The sequence below is a fragment of the Meles meles genome, chromosome 1 (assembly GCF_922984935.1).
Source record: "Meles meles chromosome 1, mMelMel3.1 paternal haplotype, whole genome shotgun sequence".
NCBI classification, from domain to species: domain Eukaryota; kingdom Metazoa; phylum Chordata; class Mammalia; order Carnivora; family Mustelidae; genus Meles; species Meles meles.
Window position 1 is genome coordinate 86,672,973 of NC_060066.1, and position 19,072 is coordinate 86,692,044.

Genomic DNA, 19,072 nt, shown 5'->3' on the forward strand with positions numbered 1-19,072 from the left:
GTGAGATTCATTTTAAAAAGTGCTGTAAAACTATAGTGTTTTTATTTTCCAATATAAATTTACAAACACAATCTATTGGTTTGGGTGCAAAAATACTGAGTAATCCAAATCTGGACAACACAGAGTTAAAAATATCTATTCTTTTATTAACCTTAATGTGACTAGCCTAATTTGAAGAAAAAAACTGGCACACTGAAAACAAATGGGCTTATAATAGCTGTAAAATCTTTCTAAAAGATGCATAAGAAAGCAACAAAAATAAATGCAAAGCAGGAATCAAAAAGATGCTTAATTGTATCAATGAAAAATTACAACATACAGACTGCCATCTTGGTAAAAACAAGGATACAAAATGTTATCATTCAAAAGTCTCAAAATCACAAATGAAGTTATTTTTCTTTTTAGTTTCAAAGCAATGTCATAAATGAAAATAACTGCAAGCTACTATATCTAAAAAAAAAAAAAGAAAGAAATATAAAGGCTGCAGGCAACCCTACCTTTCTTTTTGCTTGTGTAATACCCTAAAGTCAAAGGAAAAAAACCATTGATAAAATGTACTCAAAGTTCTTTCTCTCCATGTGCAAATCAGAATAAATAATTATACACTTGGAACAAACATTATAAAGTATTAAAAAAACTACAGAGTATCTTGGGATGACTAGAAACATCATAATTGTTTAAAATAATGTGATAAGCTAAAAAGTAAATTGCATTTCAAAACTTGTAAGAACTCTTTAGTTTAACAATTATGTAATTTAATCAACCATACTTAAAACAAGGCTTCCACTAAGTAAACAGATTAAATCATAAAGCAAAGACTTTGGAAGCTAAGTAAATATGTTAAATGAAGTTTTTAAAAGCTTAGCTGACAGGAAAATAAGTGGCAACTAGAATCCCATGTATCATTTTAATACATGGTCGTGGGGAGTAGAGGAGTAGGGAATCATAATCAGGTTTTTTTTAAAACCATGATAATTCTACAGAAAACATGAACAACCAGATGTTACAGTCTCATTTAAAATTAAAACTACTCCACTGCAAAGATTAAGAATATGTTATTCCATGGCACCAGTTCTCAGCACCACTTTCTACCAATGTCATATATGTCCCTTAACTGTCACTATAATATCCTACTATTAGATACCAATGATAATCTAAAAATTAACACTTTTGACTAAAACCTTAGGGAAATAGATTTAGCAGATGAATTCTAAAGCATAAGATCCAGCTCACTAATAGAATATATTACCTGAGTAAGATAACGTCTGTAATCCTGCCTCAATTCTTCTTTCAGTTTATGTTTCTTACGTTCATAATCTTCCCCAAGTGGTAAACTTAATCCATAATCAATTCCTAGAAAGAAAACAGGTAATATAGCTCATTTTCAAACCAATGTCAATTTCAATATACTCTGCTGTCACCAAAGCACAGTAGAAAAGAACAGAGTCATGTTTGATTCTGAGACTGGGATCAGGATAATGAATTATTATTAAAATGTTTTGGCAGGTCATACATTCACACATATGGAAAATATCTCCCACCCATGAAACCCAGTTGTCCTGCCTAAAACATCCAACATTACCATTTCTTGTATTTCCTTCCAGAGACTTCATGCATCTATAAACAGATACTTTTAAATTATTGTGTGTGCGTATGTCTGTGTATTTACTTCTTCTTCCTTTAGATAAACGATCCTGCATTGTTTGGCATCTGGCTTTTTCACACAGTACAAAATTAAAGAAAAGCTGATTACCTTTGTTTCTTCACTTAATTCTACTGAAACTTCTATAAAGATAAATACCTACAACAATTTTAAGGTCTGTTTTCCAGTCTATGAAAATTAATAATGTGATTTTTTTTTTTTTTACTATAAGACTATCTTTTTTATAACATGTTCAAGGAAAAATTATTAGTACTATGCATGGCTCAGGCTGAAATTTCCAAGAACTTTTATTAAAGTTAAGCCACCAATTCCGATTTCATATAAATGGATATTAATTTTTATTGTGGTAAAATATACATAATGTAAAATTTAAATTTTAACTGCTTTTAAGCATACAATCAAGTGGCAATAACATATTCACAATGCTGTGCAAACATCACCACATACACAAAATTAAGGCCATTTCCAGAATTTTTTCATCATCCCAAGCAGAAACTCCATAGAAGGATGTTAATTTTTTAAGAAAAACTTAAATTTTCGGGGCGCCTGGTTGGCTCAGTCGTCAAGCGTCTACCTTGGCTCAGGTCAGGATCCCAGGGTCCTGGGATCAAGCCCCACATTGGGCTCCCTGCTCAGCGGGAAGCCTGCTTCTTCCTCTCTCCCTCCCCCTGCCTGTGTTTCCTCTCTCGCTGTGTCTCTGTCAAATAAATAAATAAAATCTTAAAAAAAAAAAAAGAAAAAGAAAAGAAAGAAAAACTTTAATTTTGAGTCATGTTTCCATATATAGAGTTCAAAAATCAAATTACATTTTGGGGTGATGACAATAGTAATGGCCGTACAACTTGTAAATATAATAAAAAAAAAAACCAGAGTCGTACAATTTCAGTGGGGAAACTTTATGATATGTAAATTATATCTCAATAAGGCAGTTAAAATCAAATTATATACTTTCAAGAAGCACAGATAACAGATGAGTATTTAGATTTTTGAAGCTCCTCTCCTTTTTAGTCCTACTATGTAATACCATAGCATAAAAAATTTATCATTTCTAAAGATTTTCCTTAGTTAGCAATCCAAAGAACATAGACGAAATAATAAACCATAGTTTATAAACTAATATGGATATCACCATTTTTGTGTCTTATTCCCTCACAATGCATCTAAATGATGGGATTTTTCATAAAAGTGTCATAACTGCTTTATTACATCACTGAAATATTTCAGGGGAGAAAGGCCCAAGGGGTATACATATAAATGTATGTCTGTTGATTTTTATGGAATACTAAATTCCACTTTCCACCTTGAACATCATGGAATTCTTTTGATAAACACTTCTGGCTTACATAATCCTGATAATAGTAAAGTAGGCATCCTTAGGGATGCCTCTCACTCACGCTCCCAACTGTCTCCCAAAAGAATTTAAAGTATCCCATATGCTTAAAATTTTAAATCATTCTAGAAAAGCATTCTTTCATCACATAGGAATCTAAACCTTATTTTTAAAAATATAACATTTAAGCCTAAAGAGAGAAATACCTTTGATTTACACTTTCAGAATGGAGTATCACACATGGAACTAAATCATAAGGTCAGTGAAGGTAAGGCCTTCATTTATTCAAAATTTACTCAATTTTATAATGCCTGGTATACAACCTATACCCAAGAAATGTTTATTGAATAAATGTATGAATGAATGTATGAATGAATCCTTAAACAAGAGGAAAGAATGAGAGAAAGGGAAAAGGCACATGATTTTTAGTATTTCCTTTCTGCTTTTAGGCAGTCTGCATAGAGAAGCAGCATAATAACTAGTAAACAAAGTTACTTATCTCTAGTCACAATGGATACTCTACTGTGTCAAGGAGGAAAAGAAAACAATGCTGCAAGGATGATACATCTCAACATGCCAGGCTTTCCTACTCAGGGAAGCAGTAAGTTACAGCTTTCTGAAAGGTCATATATTTAAGGTGGTTTTTTAATACAGGTTTTCAATTCTGCTTGGTGGATTTATGTGGAAGACTAGAAATTAAAATGTGGTTTTCATTTATAAATCACTATTTATACTAAGTTCAATTTCATTTATCAAAAATTTTTGCCTTTTACTATTTACAACAGCATTTGTAATAATTGTCTTAAGAGACAAGGAAGAGGGGTGCCTGGGTGGCTCAGTGGGTTAAAGCCTCTGCCTTTGGCTCAGGTCATGGTCCCAGGGTCCTGGGATCGAGCCCCGCATCGGGCTCTCTGCTCGGCAGGGAGCCTGCTTCCTCCTCTCTCTCTCTGCCTGCCTCTCCGCCTACTTGTGATCTCTCTCTCTGTCAAATAAATAAATAAAATCTAAAAAAAAAAAAAAAAAAGACAAGGAAGAATACATACTGATTGCCTTCTGAACTACTTTAAATTTTATTAAGTCTAAGGTTTAGTCAACAGAAAATACTAACTTTTTAACTGTTATTTTTGTCATCTAATATCAACATTTTATGGCATTAGAGGTAGGCCAGAGAAATAAAACAAACATATGGAACAATTTAAGTATTCTGTTCCTTTTAAATTATGCATGAACTATGACATCTCAATTGACTTAATTTAGAAACATGGTCAGACTTACTTATTCAGAGCAGTTGTCTTATGATGGTTTTAGTGGCAAATAAAGCATCAGTGTCATCTTAGGGTCATCTGAAGTGATGTCACTTTACCAAGTACATCAGTGACTCTAAGACAGTTAACATTATGCTTCAGAACTGTATCAATTACAAGTATTAGTTTCTACAGCAGTTATGGGCTAACTAAGCTATTTAAAACTAAAAGTATGCAATCTTTTAAAAATTAATTTACAATGCTAAAACAGAATAATTTAAAATATAACTAAAAATTAGTGAAAAAAATCATCAACTTCCTGTTGTCTATTTCCCAAAATCTTTGCATTAACTGTAATTTTTTTTTAAAGATTTTATTTATTTATTTGACAGAGAGATCACAAGTAGGCAGAGAGGCAGGCAGAGAGAGAGAGAGAGGGAAGCAGGCTCCCTGCTGAGCAGAGAGCCCCATGCAGGACTCGATCCCAGGACCCTGAGATCATGACCTGAGCCGAAGGCAGCGGCTTAACCCACTGAGCCACCCAGGTGCCCCACATTAACTGTAATTTTCTAGTTTAGTCTAAACCTCAGAGCTTCTCTGCAATGTAAAATTCTGTTGTTTCCTTTCTGATAATTTTTAAATTTAACACTGTAATTGTTTTCTTTATAATTCTTTTCCAAATTTCCATAAGCATAATTGTATTTAAAATGAATTTTTTAAAATCACACAAAATTTCTAGTAACAAGAGTAAAATCTCTATCTTACTTTGGTAATCTGTAATCATCTTGCTTGATTTCCAAAATAATTACTTTAGAGCATGAAAAATGAATCCAGAAAATTTCGGAGCCTAAAATATGGAACAATAATATTTTAATATAAGATTAAAGGATATTGCCTAGAAACGGATAAAAACACATAGGGACTATGGTCACAGAAGATGGATTCCTCAAGTACCCAAATTTAGAGGTAAGGGAATTCAAAAGGAACCAGAAAAAAATATCGAAAAGGAGTCTGCTGGAAGTCTTCCAAGCCACCTCCAGGCTGAGTGATTCACTAGAAAGACTTACATAATGCATTATATTCATGATTACAGTTTATTACTATGAAAGAATACAAAGCAAAATTAGCAAAGGGAAAAGGCACAACAAAGTCCAGAGGCAACTAGATAAAAACTTCCAAGAATTCTTCCCCAATGGAATTACATAGGACACAACTTGTGACAACATAATGTGAAGTGTTGTCTACTAAGAAAGCTCATTAGAGACTCAGTGCCCCTGGTTTTTACTCAGAGCTGGCAACATAGACATCCTCTGCCAAGCATATACCAAGATTCCAGATTGCCCAAAAGGAAAGCAGGTGTTCTACTTGATCATAGGGCTTACACAAACAATTTTAATTAGGCACAATGACCTTATCATTTAGAGGAAGTTTTAGACCAGTACAGGAAACTGTTTACTACTTAAGTTCAAGATACTAGCCAAGGGCCAGCCTTGCAGACAGGCCTTTCTAAGGATAGTCAGTCCCAGGCCTGCTTTGTTACAAGTGTTCTGCACAAAGAGGAACTAGTAAGATGGGAAAAAAACCAGGAACCAAGTGAAGAAAATACTTCAAGAAAGCAGTAAGATGCTAAGTGGAGCAGGTAGGTTGAAAAATTTAATATCTGTACACTGCTCACTAAATGTAGTTACATAGGGGTTACTATAGACCTTGATGTTTGTGGGTGAGCAGCACAGAAGTAACCCTGACTGGAAAAGTTTTAAGAAACTGAGGTGAGAGGAATTGGAGATTATAAATAAACATAAACAACTCTAACTTTTGCTACAACGAAGAACCTAGAAATTGACAGTAGCTGGAGGAACATGAAGGAATTTATAAAATAGGAGATATTACAGCAATACATATATGTTCTAAAAGAAAGGAAAAATAATTTATGATTCAGATGAGGAAATTTGATGGAGTGATAATATTTTCAGTGAAAACGGACAGAATGCTATATAAGGAGAGGAGCTGGTCTAACAATGACAATCTATGGTAACAGAAGACAAGGCAGACTATAGTACAGATGAGGGTTGGCTGGCAGAGGTAAGGGTAAATTCTTTTTTTTTTTTTTTAAAGTTTTTATTTATTTATTTGACAGAGATCACAAGTAGGGAGAGAGGCGGGCAGAGAGAGAGGAGGAAGCAGGCTCCCCGCCAAACAGAGAGCCCGATGCGGGGCTCGATCCCAGGACTCTGGGACCATGACCTGAGTGAAAGGCAGAGGCTTTAACCCACTGAGCCACCCAGGCGCCCCTGTAAGGGTAAATTCTAATTGCTTCTATTTTGCAGTGAAATACAAAGTAAAACCATGGACAGGGGGATGGGGAATGGAGTTTGAGGAGAGAAGAAAAAATAAAATAGCTGCCTTGTAGAACAGGATAGCAATGGATTAGGGAAATGTAATAAAACCACCAACAGCAGTGAGGACACACCTTAGGTTAGTAGTCAGTACTTTAAAGTAAAAACAATTACCTGGTTGTAGGTATTCACCACCCAACTGCAGCTACATACATAGCAGCACACATCAGACTCAGAGACAGATTTAACAAGAGATGAGATTTAGCAAATAGATAAGATAAAGAGAAACAGAGGCAAGAAAGATAAAGGTGTGCAAGGGAGTCCGATAATATAGGCCATGGAATTTAGGCTGCATAAAGAAGAAAATAATGACAGGGTAGGTCCTTCAAGGGAGTAGAGTCAATGGATGGTTAAGTCCTGGTAATGTCAAATATTTGGAATACTAGTCAGAGGCAGGATACACGAGAAAATTAGCTGAAAAAAAACAAGAAGTGGTCATCAAAGAAAATACTTGCAGCCCTAATTCAATCACTTTGACAGAGGTCAAAGACAGAACTATTTAAGCGAGTGGCTGAGAAGAGTGGAAAACAATATCACAACATGAAGAAGCCAAGAAACTGAAAGGCACTAAATATTTAAGGAATTAGGAATGGCTCTGAATCTGTGAATAACTGCAGTAAGAAGTGAATACAAGAGACTGATCCTGCAAATTTCAAAGGTGTTAGGTTAGAGGGAGAACAAGAAGCATGTAAGTCCCAAAAAAGAACATGGCCTTTATTCCAACTCCAGATTAAATGAAGGAAGAAAATATAGCACAGCATCTGGCACAAAGAACACACTCAATATAGGTTAACTGGTAGTAGTAGCAACAGCAGCAGCAATAGCAGAAAGAATAGTGGACTTTAATTTCTATTGACCTTTCAAGCATCAGGATCCTTCTTGGTTTAAACTATCTTTATTGGTGAGGCATCTGGGTGGCTCAGTCAGTTAAGCATCTGCCTTCAGCTCAGTTCATGATCCCAGGGTCCTGGGACTGGGTCCCGCATTGGGCTTGTGGCTCAGCAGGGAGTCCTCTTCTCCCTCTTCCTCTGCCCTTCCTTCCTCCTCCCTCCCTGTGCACTCTCTCTCAAATAAAATCTTTTTTTAAAATATCTTTAATGGTTTCTCTTGTCAAATGTATAGGGTATCAATAAATCAAAGTTTTCTGGTAAATCCCAAAATACCTATTTTAAGCACTTCCTACTGTGGAAAGCAAAGAAAACTCTGTCCCACAAGCCCCATTTTTAAAAATTGAGGAAGAACATACATACCAAAAAGCACAATCTTAGGTATATTGTTCAATGAATTTGTACAAAAGTATGCACTATTGTAACAACTCAGATTTCTTTCCACCACACAAGGCACACTTATGCTCCTTCCCTATGAATACTCCCTCCCAGAGCTTACAAGTATTCAGACTTCTATTAATGTGGATTCGTTGAAACACTTCTTGAATCTCAAATAAAAATAATCATTAAGTTTGTGATCTTTCACATTTTACTTCTTTCAGTCAATATTAACTTCTGTGGGATTCAACCATGTAGCTACATGCACGGCTTTAAATTTGTGTCTCCTTTCACTGTATGAATACATCACAATTTTTTTTAATCCATCCTACAGTTAACAGATATTTGAGCTGCTCTCTACTGTTTGGGAGGGTGAGGGGAGCACTATTATGAACAAAATTCCATTGACATTCTTGTACATGTCTTTGGTGAACACATGTATTTCTCTTGGCTATTTTCCTAGGAGTGGAATTCTTGGGTCACTGGATAAGGTCACAGAGTTTAGTAGATATTGCCAGTTTTTCAAAGCTGCACCATTATCCATTCCTACAAGCCATGAATGAGTTCTAGTTAATTCACAACCTTGCCCACTCTTGGTATTATAAATATTAGACATTATACTTCTGTGCAATGGTGTCTCAATGTAGTTTCAATCTGTATTTCCTAACAACTAATGATGCTGAGCACCTTTGCAATGCATTTGGATTTCGCTTTTGAAAACAGCTATCCAAGTCTTTTGTCCATTTTCAGAATTGAATGGTTGTCTTCGGATAAGTAAATTTTATACACACACATATACATACATAGAAACATATGTAGATTTTTTAAAAAATTTTTTTATTGTTATGTTAGTCACCATTACAGTACATTAGTTTTTGATGTAGTGTTCCATGATTGTTTGCATAAAACACGTAATGCTCCATACACTCCGTGCCCTCCTTGATACCCATCAAATTCACCCATCCCTCAACCCCCTTCCTTCTAAAACCCTCCGTTTGTTTCCCGGAGTCCACAGTCTTTCATGGTTCGTCTCCCCCTCCAATTTCTCCCTTCTCCTAATGTCCTCCATGCTATTTCTTATGTTCCACAAATAACTGAAACCATATAATAATTGACTTTCTTGTTTGACTTATTTTACTTAGCATAACCTCTTCCAGTCCCAAACTTGTTGATGCGATAGTTGGGTATTCATCCTTTCTGACAGCTGAGAAATATTCCATTGTATATAAGGACCACAGCTTCTTTATCCACTTGTCTGTTGAAGGGCATCTGGCTCTATCCACATTTTGGCTATTGTGGACACTGTTGCTATGAACTTTGGGTGCATATGGCCCTTCTTTTCACTACATCCGCATCTTTTGGGTAAATACCCAGTAGTGCAGTTACTTTGTCACAGGGTAGCTCTATTTTTAATTTTTTGAGGAACCTCCACACTGTTTTCCAAAGTGGCTGCACCAATTTGCATTCCCATCAAAAAGTTTAAGAGCTTTCTCCACAACTTCTCCAACATTTGTTATTTCTTGCCTTGTTGATTTTTGCCATTCTAACTGGTGTAAAGTGGCATCTCAATGTGATTTTGATTTAAATTTCCCTGATGGCTAATGATGATGAACACTTTTTCATGTGTCTGTTAGCTATTTGTATGTCTTCTTTGGAGAAGTATCTGCTCATGTCTTCTGCCCATTTTTTGACTTATCTGTTTTTTGGGTGTTGAGTTTGAGAAGTTCTTTATAGATCTTGGATATCAGCCCTTTGTCTGTAGTGTCATTTGCAAATATCTTCTCCCACACTGTGGGTTGCCTCTTTGTTCTGCTGAAGGTTTCCTTTGCTGTCCAGAAGCTTTTTATCTTGATGAAGTCCCAAAAGCGCATTTTCGCTTTTGTTTCCCTTGCCTTGGAGACATGTCCTGAAAGAAGTTGCTGCGGCTGATGCTGAAGAAATTATTGCCTATGTTCTCCTCTAGGATTTAGACGGAATCCAGTCTCACATTAAGGTCTTTCATCCATTTAGAGTTTATCTTTGTGTATGGTATAAGAGAATGGTCCCATTTCATTCTTTTCATGTGGCTATCCAATTTCCCCAGCACCATTTATTGAAGAGACTGTCTCTTTCCCATTGGATTTTTTTTTTCCTGATTTGTCAAAGATTAGTTGACCATAGAGTTGAGGGTCCATATCTGGGCTCTCTATTCATTTCCACCAATCTATGTATCTGTTTTTGTCCCAATACCATGCTGTCCTGGTGATCACAGTTTTTTAATATAGCTTGAAATAAGGCAATGTGATGCCCCAGCTTTATTTTCTTTTTCAACATTCCCTTGGTGATTAAGGGTCTTTTCTGGTGCCATACAAATTTTAGGATTGTTTGTTCCAGCACTTTGAAAAATGCCATGGGTATTTTGATTAGGATGGCGTTGAAAGTATAGATTGTTCTTGGCAGCACAGACACTTTAATAAAGATACTGTACCCAGCAAGACTGTCATTCAGAATGAATGGACAGACAACGAGCTTCCAAGACCGGCAGAAACTCAGAGTATGTGACCACAAAGCTGGCCCTACCAGAAATATTAAAGGAGGGTTCTATAAAAGGAGAAAGACCCCAAGAGTAATATAGAACAGCAGTTTACAGAGACAGTCCTTAGAAACAAAGACTTCACAGGCAACATGACGCCAATAAAATTCTTTCAATTGTCACTCTCAATGTGAATGGCCTAAATGCTCCCATGAAATGGCACAGAATTGCAGACCATATAAAAAGACATGATCCATACATATGCTGTCTATAAAAGACTTGTTTTGAACCTAACAATGCATCCAGATTGAAAGTGAAGGGATGGAGAACCACTTTTTATGCCAATAGACCTCAAAAGAAAGATGGGGTAGCAATTCTCATATCAGACAAATTAGATTTTAAGCTAAAGACTGTAGTCAGAGATACAGAAGGATACTATATCATTCTTAAAGAGCCTATCCAAGAAGAAGATCTAACAACTGTACATACCTATGCCTTCAACATGGGAGCAATCAACTACATAAGCCAACTGTTAACCAAAATAGACATATTGACAATACATTTATTGTAGTAGACCTTAACACTCCACTCTCAGCAATAGACAGATCAACTAAGCAGAAAATTAACAAAGAAACAAGACCTTAGAATGACACACTGGACCAGATGGACCTCATAGATATATACAGAACATTCCACCCTAAAACAGAATACTTACTCTTCCTGAGCACGCATGGAACTTTCTCCAGAACAGTCCACCTCCTGGGTCACAAATCAGAACTCAACCAATACCAAAAGACTGAGATTATTCCCTGCATGTTCTCAAACCACAATGCTGTGAAACTGGAACTCAATCACAAGAAAAAATCTGGAAGAAATTCAAACACTTGGAAGCTAAAGACCATCCTGCTCAAGAATGTTCAGGTCAATCAGGAAATCAAAGAACTTAATCAATTCATGGAAACCAATGACAGCAAAAACACATGGATCTAAAACCTATGGGATATGGCAAATGTGGTCCTAAAGGGGGAAATACATAGCCATCCAAGCCTCACTCAAAAAAACAGAAAAACCCCAAATACACAAACTATCTTTATACCTTAAAAATCTGGAGAATCGGGGCGCCTGGGTGGCTCAGTGGGTTAAAGCCTCTGCCTTCAGCTCGGGTCATGATATCAGGGTCCTGGGATCGAGCCCCTCATCGGGCTCTCTGCTCAGCAGGAAGCCTGCTTCCTCCTCTCTCTCTGCCTGCCTCTCTGCCTACTTGTGATCTCTGTCTGTCAAATAAATAAATAAAATCTTAAAAAAAAATCTGGAGAATCAACAACAAATTAAACCTAACCCACGCACAAGAAGGGAAATAATTAAGATTAGAGCAGACAGAGATCAATGAATTAGAAACTAGGAATACAGTAGAACACTTTAATCAAGCTATAAGCTGGTTCTTTGAAAGAGTTAATAAGATCAATAACTTAATAAGTTAATAAGATTGATAACCACTGGCCAGACTTACTCAAAAGAAAAGAGAAAGGACCTAAATTAATAAAATTATGAATGAAAGGGGGGAGATCATGACTAACATCAAGGAAATAGAAACAATCATCAGAAATTATCAACAGCTATATCCCAATAAGTTAAGCAACCTAGAAGAAATGGATGCATTCTTAGAAACCTATAAACTTCCAAAACAGAAAAAGGAAGAAACTGACAACCTGAATACAACCAATAACTAGTAACAAATTGAAGCAGTGATCAAAAACCTCCCAAAAAAAAGTCCAGGGCCTGATGGATTCCCTGGGGAATTCTACCAAACATTCAAAGAAATAATACCTACTCTCCTGAAGCTATTTCAAAAAACAGAAATAGAAGGAAAACTTTCAGACTCTTTCTATGAGGCCAACATAACCTTGATCCCCAAACCAAAGACCCCATCAAAAAGGAGAATTTCAGACCAATATCCCTGATGAATATGGATGCCAAAATTCTCAACAAGATCCTAGCTAAGAGGATCCAACAGTACATTAAAAGGATTATCCATCATAACCAGGTGGGACTTATCCCTGGCGTGCAGGTGTGGTTCAACATTCGCAAATCAATGTGATAGAACACATAAATAAGAGAAGAGACAAGAACCACATGGTCCTCTCAATTGATGCAAAAAAAGCATTTGACAAAATACAGCATCTTTTCCTGATTAAAACTCTTCAGAGTATAGGGAGAGAGGGAACATTCCTCAACTTCATAAAATCCATCTATGAAAAATCCACAGTGAATATCATTCTCAATGGGGAAAAGCTGACAGCCTTCCCACTGAGATCAGGGACACAAGGATGCCCACTCTTGCCACTATTGTTCAACATAGTACTAGAAGTCCTAGTAACATCAATCCGACAACCAAAAGAAATAAAAGGTATTCAAATGAACAAAGAAGAAATCAAACTCTCTCTCTTCACAGATGACATGACACTTTGTGGAAAACCCAGAAGTCTCCACCCCCAAATGACTAAAACTCATACAACAATTCAGTAATGTGGCAAGATACAAAAACCAATGCACAGAAATCAGTTGCTTTCTTATACACTAACAATGAAACTGTAAAAAGAGAATTAGAGAATCAATTTCATTTAAATAGCACCAAAAAACCATTACCTTGGAATAAACCTAACCAAAGAGGTAAAGGATCTATACTCAAAGAACTATGAAACACTCATGAAAAAAAACTGAAGAACACACAAAAAGATGGAAGAACATTCCATGCTCTTGGATCAGAAGAATAAACATCATTAAAATGACTATGCTCCCCAGCGCAATCTATACTTTCAATACCATCCTGATCAAAATGCCAGTGGCATTTTTCAAAATGCTCGAACAAACAATCCTAAAATTTGTATGGAACCAGAAAAGACGCCAAATTGCGAAGGAAATATTGAAAAAGGAAAAAAGAAAGCTGGGGTCATCATGTTGCCTGATTTCAAGCTATATTACAAAGCTGTGATCCCCAAGACAGCATGGTACTGACACAAAAACAGACACACAGATCAATGGAACCAAACACAGGGCCCAGATATGGACCCTCAACTACATGGTCAAATAATCTTCAACAAAGGAGGAAAAAATATCCAATGGAAGAAAGACAGTCTCTTCAATAAATGGTGCTGGAAAAATTGGACAGCTATATACAGAAGAATCAAGCTGGACCATTCTCTTACACCATAAATATACATAGATTTTATACATACACCTATGGCTGCTATGTATTATGATGAATAGTTCTTAAAAAAAAGATTTTATTTACTTGAGAGAGAGAACACAAGCAGGGGGAACAAGAGAAGGAGAAACAGGCAAGAAAAATAATAAAGAGAAACCAATAATTTTTTTTAAGATTTTATTTGAGAGCAAGCACATGCAAGTTGGTGGAGGGGTAAAAGGAGAGGGAGAAACAGACTCCCTGCTCAGCAGGGAACCCAATATGGGGCTTGATCCCGGGACGCTGGGATTATGACCTGAGCTGAAGGCAGACACTTAACCCACTGAACCACCCAGGCACCCCTGTGATGAATAGTTCTTAATTTTAATGAAGTCCATTTTATCAGACTTTTTTTTTTCAGTATTTAAATTTATTTATTTTTTCAGCATAACAGTATTCATTGTTTTTGCACAACACCCAGTGCTCCATGCAATACGTGCCCTCCCTGTTACCCACCACCTGTTCCCCCAACCTCCCACCCCCGACCCTTCAAAACCCTCAGGTTGTTTTTCAGAGTCCATAGTCTCTTATGGTTCGCCTCCCCTTGCAATTTTTTTTTTTTAAACATATAATGTATTTTTATCCCCAGGGGTACAGGTCTGTGAATCGCCAGGTTTACACACTTCACAGCACTCACGATAACACATACCCTCCCCAATGTCCATAACTCCCTCCCCCTCTCCCAACCCTACCTCCCCCCAGCAACCCCCAGTTTGTTTTGTGAGATTAAGAGTCATTTATGGTTTGTCTCCCTCCCAATCCCATCTCGTTTCATTTATTCTTCTCCTAACCCCCTAACCCCCCATGTTGCATCCCATGTCCTCATATCAGGGAGATCATATGATAGTTGTCTTTCTCCAATTGACTTATTTCACTAAGCATGATACCCTCTAGTTCCATCCACATTGTCGCAAATGGAAAGATTTCATTTCTTTTGATGGCCGCATAGTATTCCATTGTGTATATATACCACCTCTTCTTTATCCATTCATCTGTTGATGGACATCTAGGTTCTTTCCATAGTTTGGCTATTGTAGACATTGCTGCTATAAACATTCGGGTACACGCGCCCCTTCGGATCACTGCGTTTGTATCTTTAGGGTAAATACCCAGTAGTGCAATTGCTGGGTCATAGGGTAGTTCTATTTTCAACATTTTGAGGAACCTCCATGCTGTTTTCCAGAGTGGTTGCACCAGCTTGCATTCCCACCAACAGTGTAGGAGGGTTCCCCTTTCTCCGCATCCTCGCCAGCATCTGTATCAGACTTTTCTTTTATGATTAGCTCTTTTCCTGTCTTATTTAAGACAGCCTCGTCTACCCCCAACATCTCAAAGACATTCTCCTATGTTTTCTCTAAGAGCTTTATAGTATTAAGCTTTACCTTTAGCTCTGTGATCTCTCTTGAATTAATACCGTTATGCAGTGTGAGGTATAGGTTAAAGTTTCTTTTTTTTTCTCTTCTTTAGTATGGATGCCTAACTTAACCATTTACTGGAAAGACCATTCTTTTCTCCACTGAACTGCAGAGGCACCTATGTCATAAAACAGATATCTGTATATAATGGATTTGTTTAAATCCTCTCTATTCTGTCCCTGTGGTCTATTTGTCTAACCTCATGCCGAAACTAAATAGTCTTAATTACTATAATTTCATACCAAGGCTTTATATATAATAACACTAAGTTTTCCAACTTTATTTCCAACTTTTTCTTCAAGACTGTCATGGCTATCCAAGTTCTTTTTATTTCCTTATGAATCAGCTATCAAGAAGCCTGCGGATACTGCACTGATCACCACACAAAATGAAATGGTGCAGCAATCTTAAAGATCAATGGGAAAACTATGATTGCTCTGTGACTTTTATGAACTTTGGTCAAAAGAGTAAAAAACAAAACAAAAACAAAGAAAAAACCTACTACAGGGGCGCACCTGGGTGGCTCAGATGGGTAAGCATCTGCTTTCAGCTCAGGTAATGATCCCAGAGTCCTGGGATCCAGTCTTCTGTTGGGCTCCCTGCTCCGACAGGGAGCCTGCTACTCCCTTTCCCTCTGTGCGCTGCTCCTCTTGTTTGGCTCTCTCTGCCTCTGTCAAATAAACAAAATCTTAACAAAAAAAAAACCAAAAACCCACTACCAACAATAACAACAACAAACCCTGTCAGTTATAAACATATATGGAAATTAAGAAAAAGGAAACTAATAATTATTTATTATACTAAGGTTTAAAACATTAGGAACACTGAGAATTAAGATATTTTTTAATTCCTGGGGAGGGGGGAACTTTTCATGAGTTATTTAAACACTGCTTGCCTTGTTGTATACCTTACAATAGTCACAAGCATCTCTGCTATGCCTTGGCAATCTGATAATGTTGAGAGACTTCTAATCCATGAACATAGAATGTCTCTCCCTCCACTTGCACATTCTTTAATTTCTCTGACACATTTTGTAGTTTTCTGTGTATAAGTCTCGCACAGTTTGTTAAATACACTTTTAAGAAGAGGTGACTCTGGAACAATGAGGGAGGGAGGAGTGGCAACCCCTATGCCACTGAAAATCTACACATACCTTTTTTTTTTTTTAAGATTTTATTTATTTATTTGACAGAATGAGAGAGAGGGAGAGCATGAGAGGAGAGAGGTCAGGGGGAGAAGCAGACACCCTGCTGAGCAGGGATCCTGACATGGGACTCGATGCTGGGACTCCAGGATCATGACCTGAGCTGAAGGCAGTCGCTTAACAAACTGAGCCACCCAGGTGCCCATACGTTTTTTGGGTTTTTTTTTTAAGATTTTATTTATTTATTTGAAAGAGACACAGCAGAAGAGGGAATATAAGCATGGGAGTAGGAGAAACAGAAGCAGGCTTTCCACTAAGCAGGGAGCGCGATGTGGGGCTCGGTCCCATGGTCATGGGATCATGACCTGAGCTGAAGGCAGATCCTTAACGACTAAGCCACCCAAGCACCCCCACACAAGCTAAGGAAAATATTCCTTACATCATATGGAAGAAGCCGCTGGGGTCTCCACTGAATCTCGGACTTCTAGATACTGAGCTGCTCTGCAAGTAACCAAGCCCCGTGCAAGCTGGAGGCATACCTCCCACATGGCCCCTCCAGCCAGCCGGGCACCATAGATGAGAGCTGTGCCTAGACCAGCACCAGCAGCTTAGCCCTCAGCAGCAGCTCCACCATCTGCTGTTGGCTCGTCTGCTGTGGCAGCCAGGTCTCATAGCTCAGATGGCAACCGCAGCAGATGGCGTGGCTGTGGGCTCTACTGTTGGGCACAGGATGGGTCATGCCATTACTTGGGGCTTGTGAAGGAAGTAATGCTGAGCCTTCAAGGCCTGACATCACTTACCAGAAGCCTCAGGGAACCCAGCCAGCATACCAGCAGCAGCAGTTTGGCCCATGCCACTAGGAGGTGAACCAGTTTCTGGAATGTGCCCAGAAGCAGGGTGACCTTAAGCTTTGTGAAGGTTTCAGCGAGGTACTGAAACAGTGCAGATATGCAATTAGCCTAATTAAGAAGTTCAGATTAAAGATATGGAAAATCATCTCTCATGACCAAGTTAATTTAGCATAAAAATATAATTAATAGTGAATATATAAAGTGTAAAACCACCAGGTAAACCTCTCCTTCATAATTAAATACAGCTATCTTTGGATTTAGAATGAAAAAGGGTATTCTTACTATGTAGAAGTTCACTCAAATGTTCTGAGTTTGGCGCTGGGCAGATGTTTGTGTGTCTCCTTAAATCACCTTTTGTGATATTCTCATTTGTGAATTAATTAGAATAAAGTGACTTTCTCCCTCCCCCAAAAAATCATAAGGAAAATACATTGATAGTACTTTACTATATTTACCAATACTGTTAAGTATACATCATCTATTTAAGAGATGAATCACACTGGTACCTACATCAATATTATCTTACTTATCTTTTGACTAAAACACTGTCAAAATTATATGTATTACTAACACTAGACATCAAAAATGAAATGATAATGGATGCCTGACTGGTTCAGTCAGTAGAGTGAAGATCCCCTTTCAAGCCCCACATTGGGTGCAAAATTTACTTAAAAAAAATAAAATGAAAAGACAATGTGAAAAAGAAATTTATATTTACAGGTATAATGACATGTATTGATAACAAAGAAGCAGCAACATGATTACTTTATGGTAGCCTCATAAAATCGATACAAATGTTTCATGGTAGCCTAACCTATACGCTAACAAACTGTTATAAAATTTTTATGGCATACAGTATTATAGTCATATTCATAATACAGTATAGGAAACATTTTCCCATTATTTTAAAAACCACTTATCTATGATGATAGGATGATAGTTTCTTCAGTTACAAGAGAGGCATACTGTATGATAATGTAATTCTTTGAAAGCAAAGATATAAAACATAGGAAACCTAATTAATTTTATACTAAACATCACTCACCTTGTTTCTACACAAGGATAGGCTATCCATTTCCATAGAAGTCTTGCATGCAATGTTCTATGCAATGAATATTTAGGCAATAATAATAACACAAAAATATACAGTTCTTGCCATAGAGTTATTAAACTTTCACACTAAGACAAAAAAGATAACTTCAACTACTGTACAGCGCAATAACTGCTTACTATTCACTAAGTGGAAGGGATCACTATAAAGGTCTTCATCCTTGTCATCTTCACAATGAGTAGGCTGAAGAGGAGGAGGAAAAAGAGGCATCAGTCTTGCTATCTCAGAAGCAAAAGAAGTGGAAGAAAAGGGAGCAAAGCCAGGAGAGGCTGGCACACTTGGTATCCCTTTAGGAATATACATTGTAATTTGACTGCTGTTTTTTCATTTCTCTAAAAACGTTTCTATACCCTATCAATCCTTCCTCCACCACGTCCTCTAATTTCAGTGCCCATAACACCGAAGAGCCCCTGTTGTGAAAGAAGTCAAAGCAGTCTTGAATAACTCAAACACTTCTGCCAGATTGTCAGATGTCAATTTGTTTTCTATCACTGCTCTTTGAGATCTTCCTTCTCATCATTTGCCATGGTTTGGAAGTACTCATCTCCATCGAGTCATCTTCTATTAATTCCTCTGGCATGGTGTCTACTTACTCTTGAACTTCTCCAAGATTCTTATCTTGAAACCATTTTTTTTTTTTTTTTTTTTTTTTTTTTGCCATATCCACAATCTCTTCCATAAGTTCCTTGACTGGCTCTGCTATAAATCCTACGAAGGATGTCATGCACAACATCTGGAGACAGTTTCCTCCAGCAGGAATTTATTGCTGCAGGCCTAATGGCTTTCATAGCTTTTCCTATAAAAATGTGACCTCTTCAATCCTTCCAGACTTTCACAGTGCTCTCCCTATCAGGGTTCTCTCTTCCATACTCCTGACAATCCTCTCCATGGAGTACC

At 37.2% G+C, this 19,072-nt stretch overlaps 1 protein-coding gene and 1 pseudogene across 10 annotated transcripts in view; one reads left to right on the forward strand and one right to left on the reverse strand.

Annotated features, from left to right (window-relative positions):
• CSPP1 (centrosome and spindle pole associated protein 1) overlaps positions 1–19,072 on the reverse strand; it is a 171,673-nt gene that overhangs the window by 121,419 nt on the left and 31,182 nt on the right. For 6 of the 10 annotated variants that reach the window (XM_046013000.1, XM_046013031.1, XM_046013022.1 and 3 more), the window contains exons 4-5: positions 1,250–1,353; positions 498–521 (exon numbers count right to left, since the gene is read on the reverse strand). In XM_046013000.1, the coding sequence (XP_045868956.1) occupies positions 498–521; positions 1,250–1,353 (128 nt within the window). Of the gene's footprint in view, positions 1–497; positions 522–1,249; positions 1,354–15,584; positions 15,603–19,072 lie in introns of those variants that run through there. The other 4 variants (XM_046013008.1, XM_046013055.1, XM_046013048.1 and 1 more) reach the window with 3 other exon arrangements.
• Positions 5,162–17,391, forward strand: LOC123946464 (annotated as a pseudogene).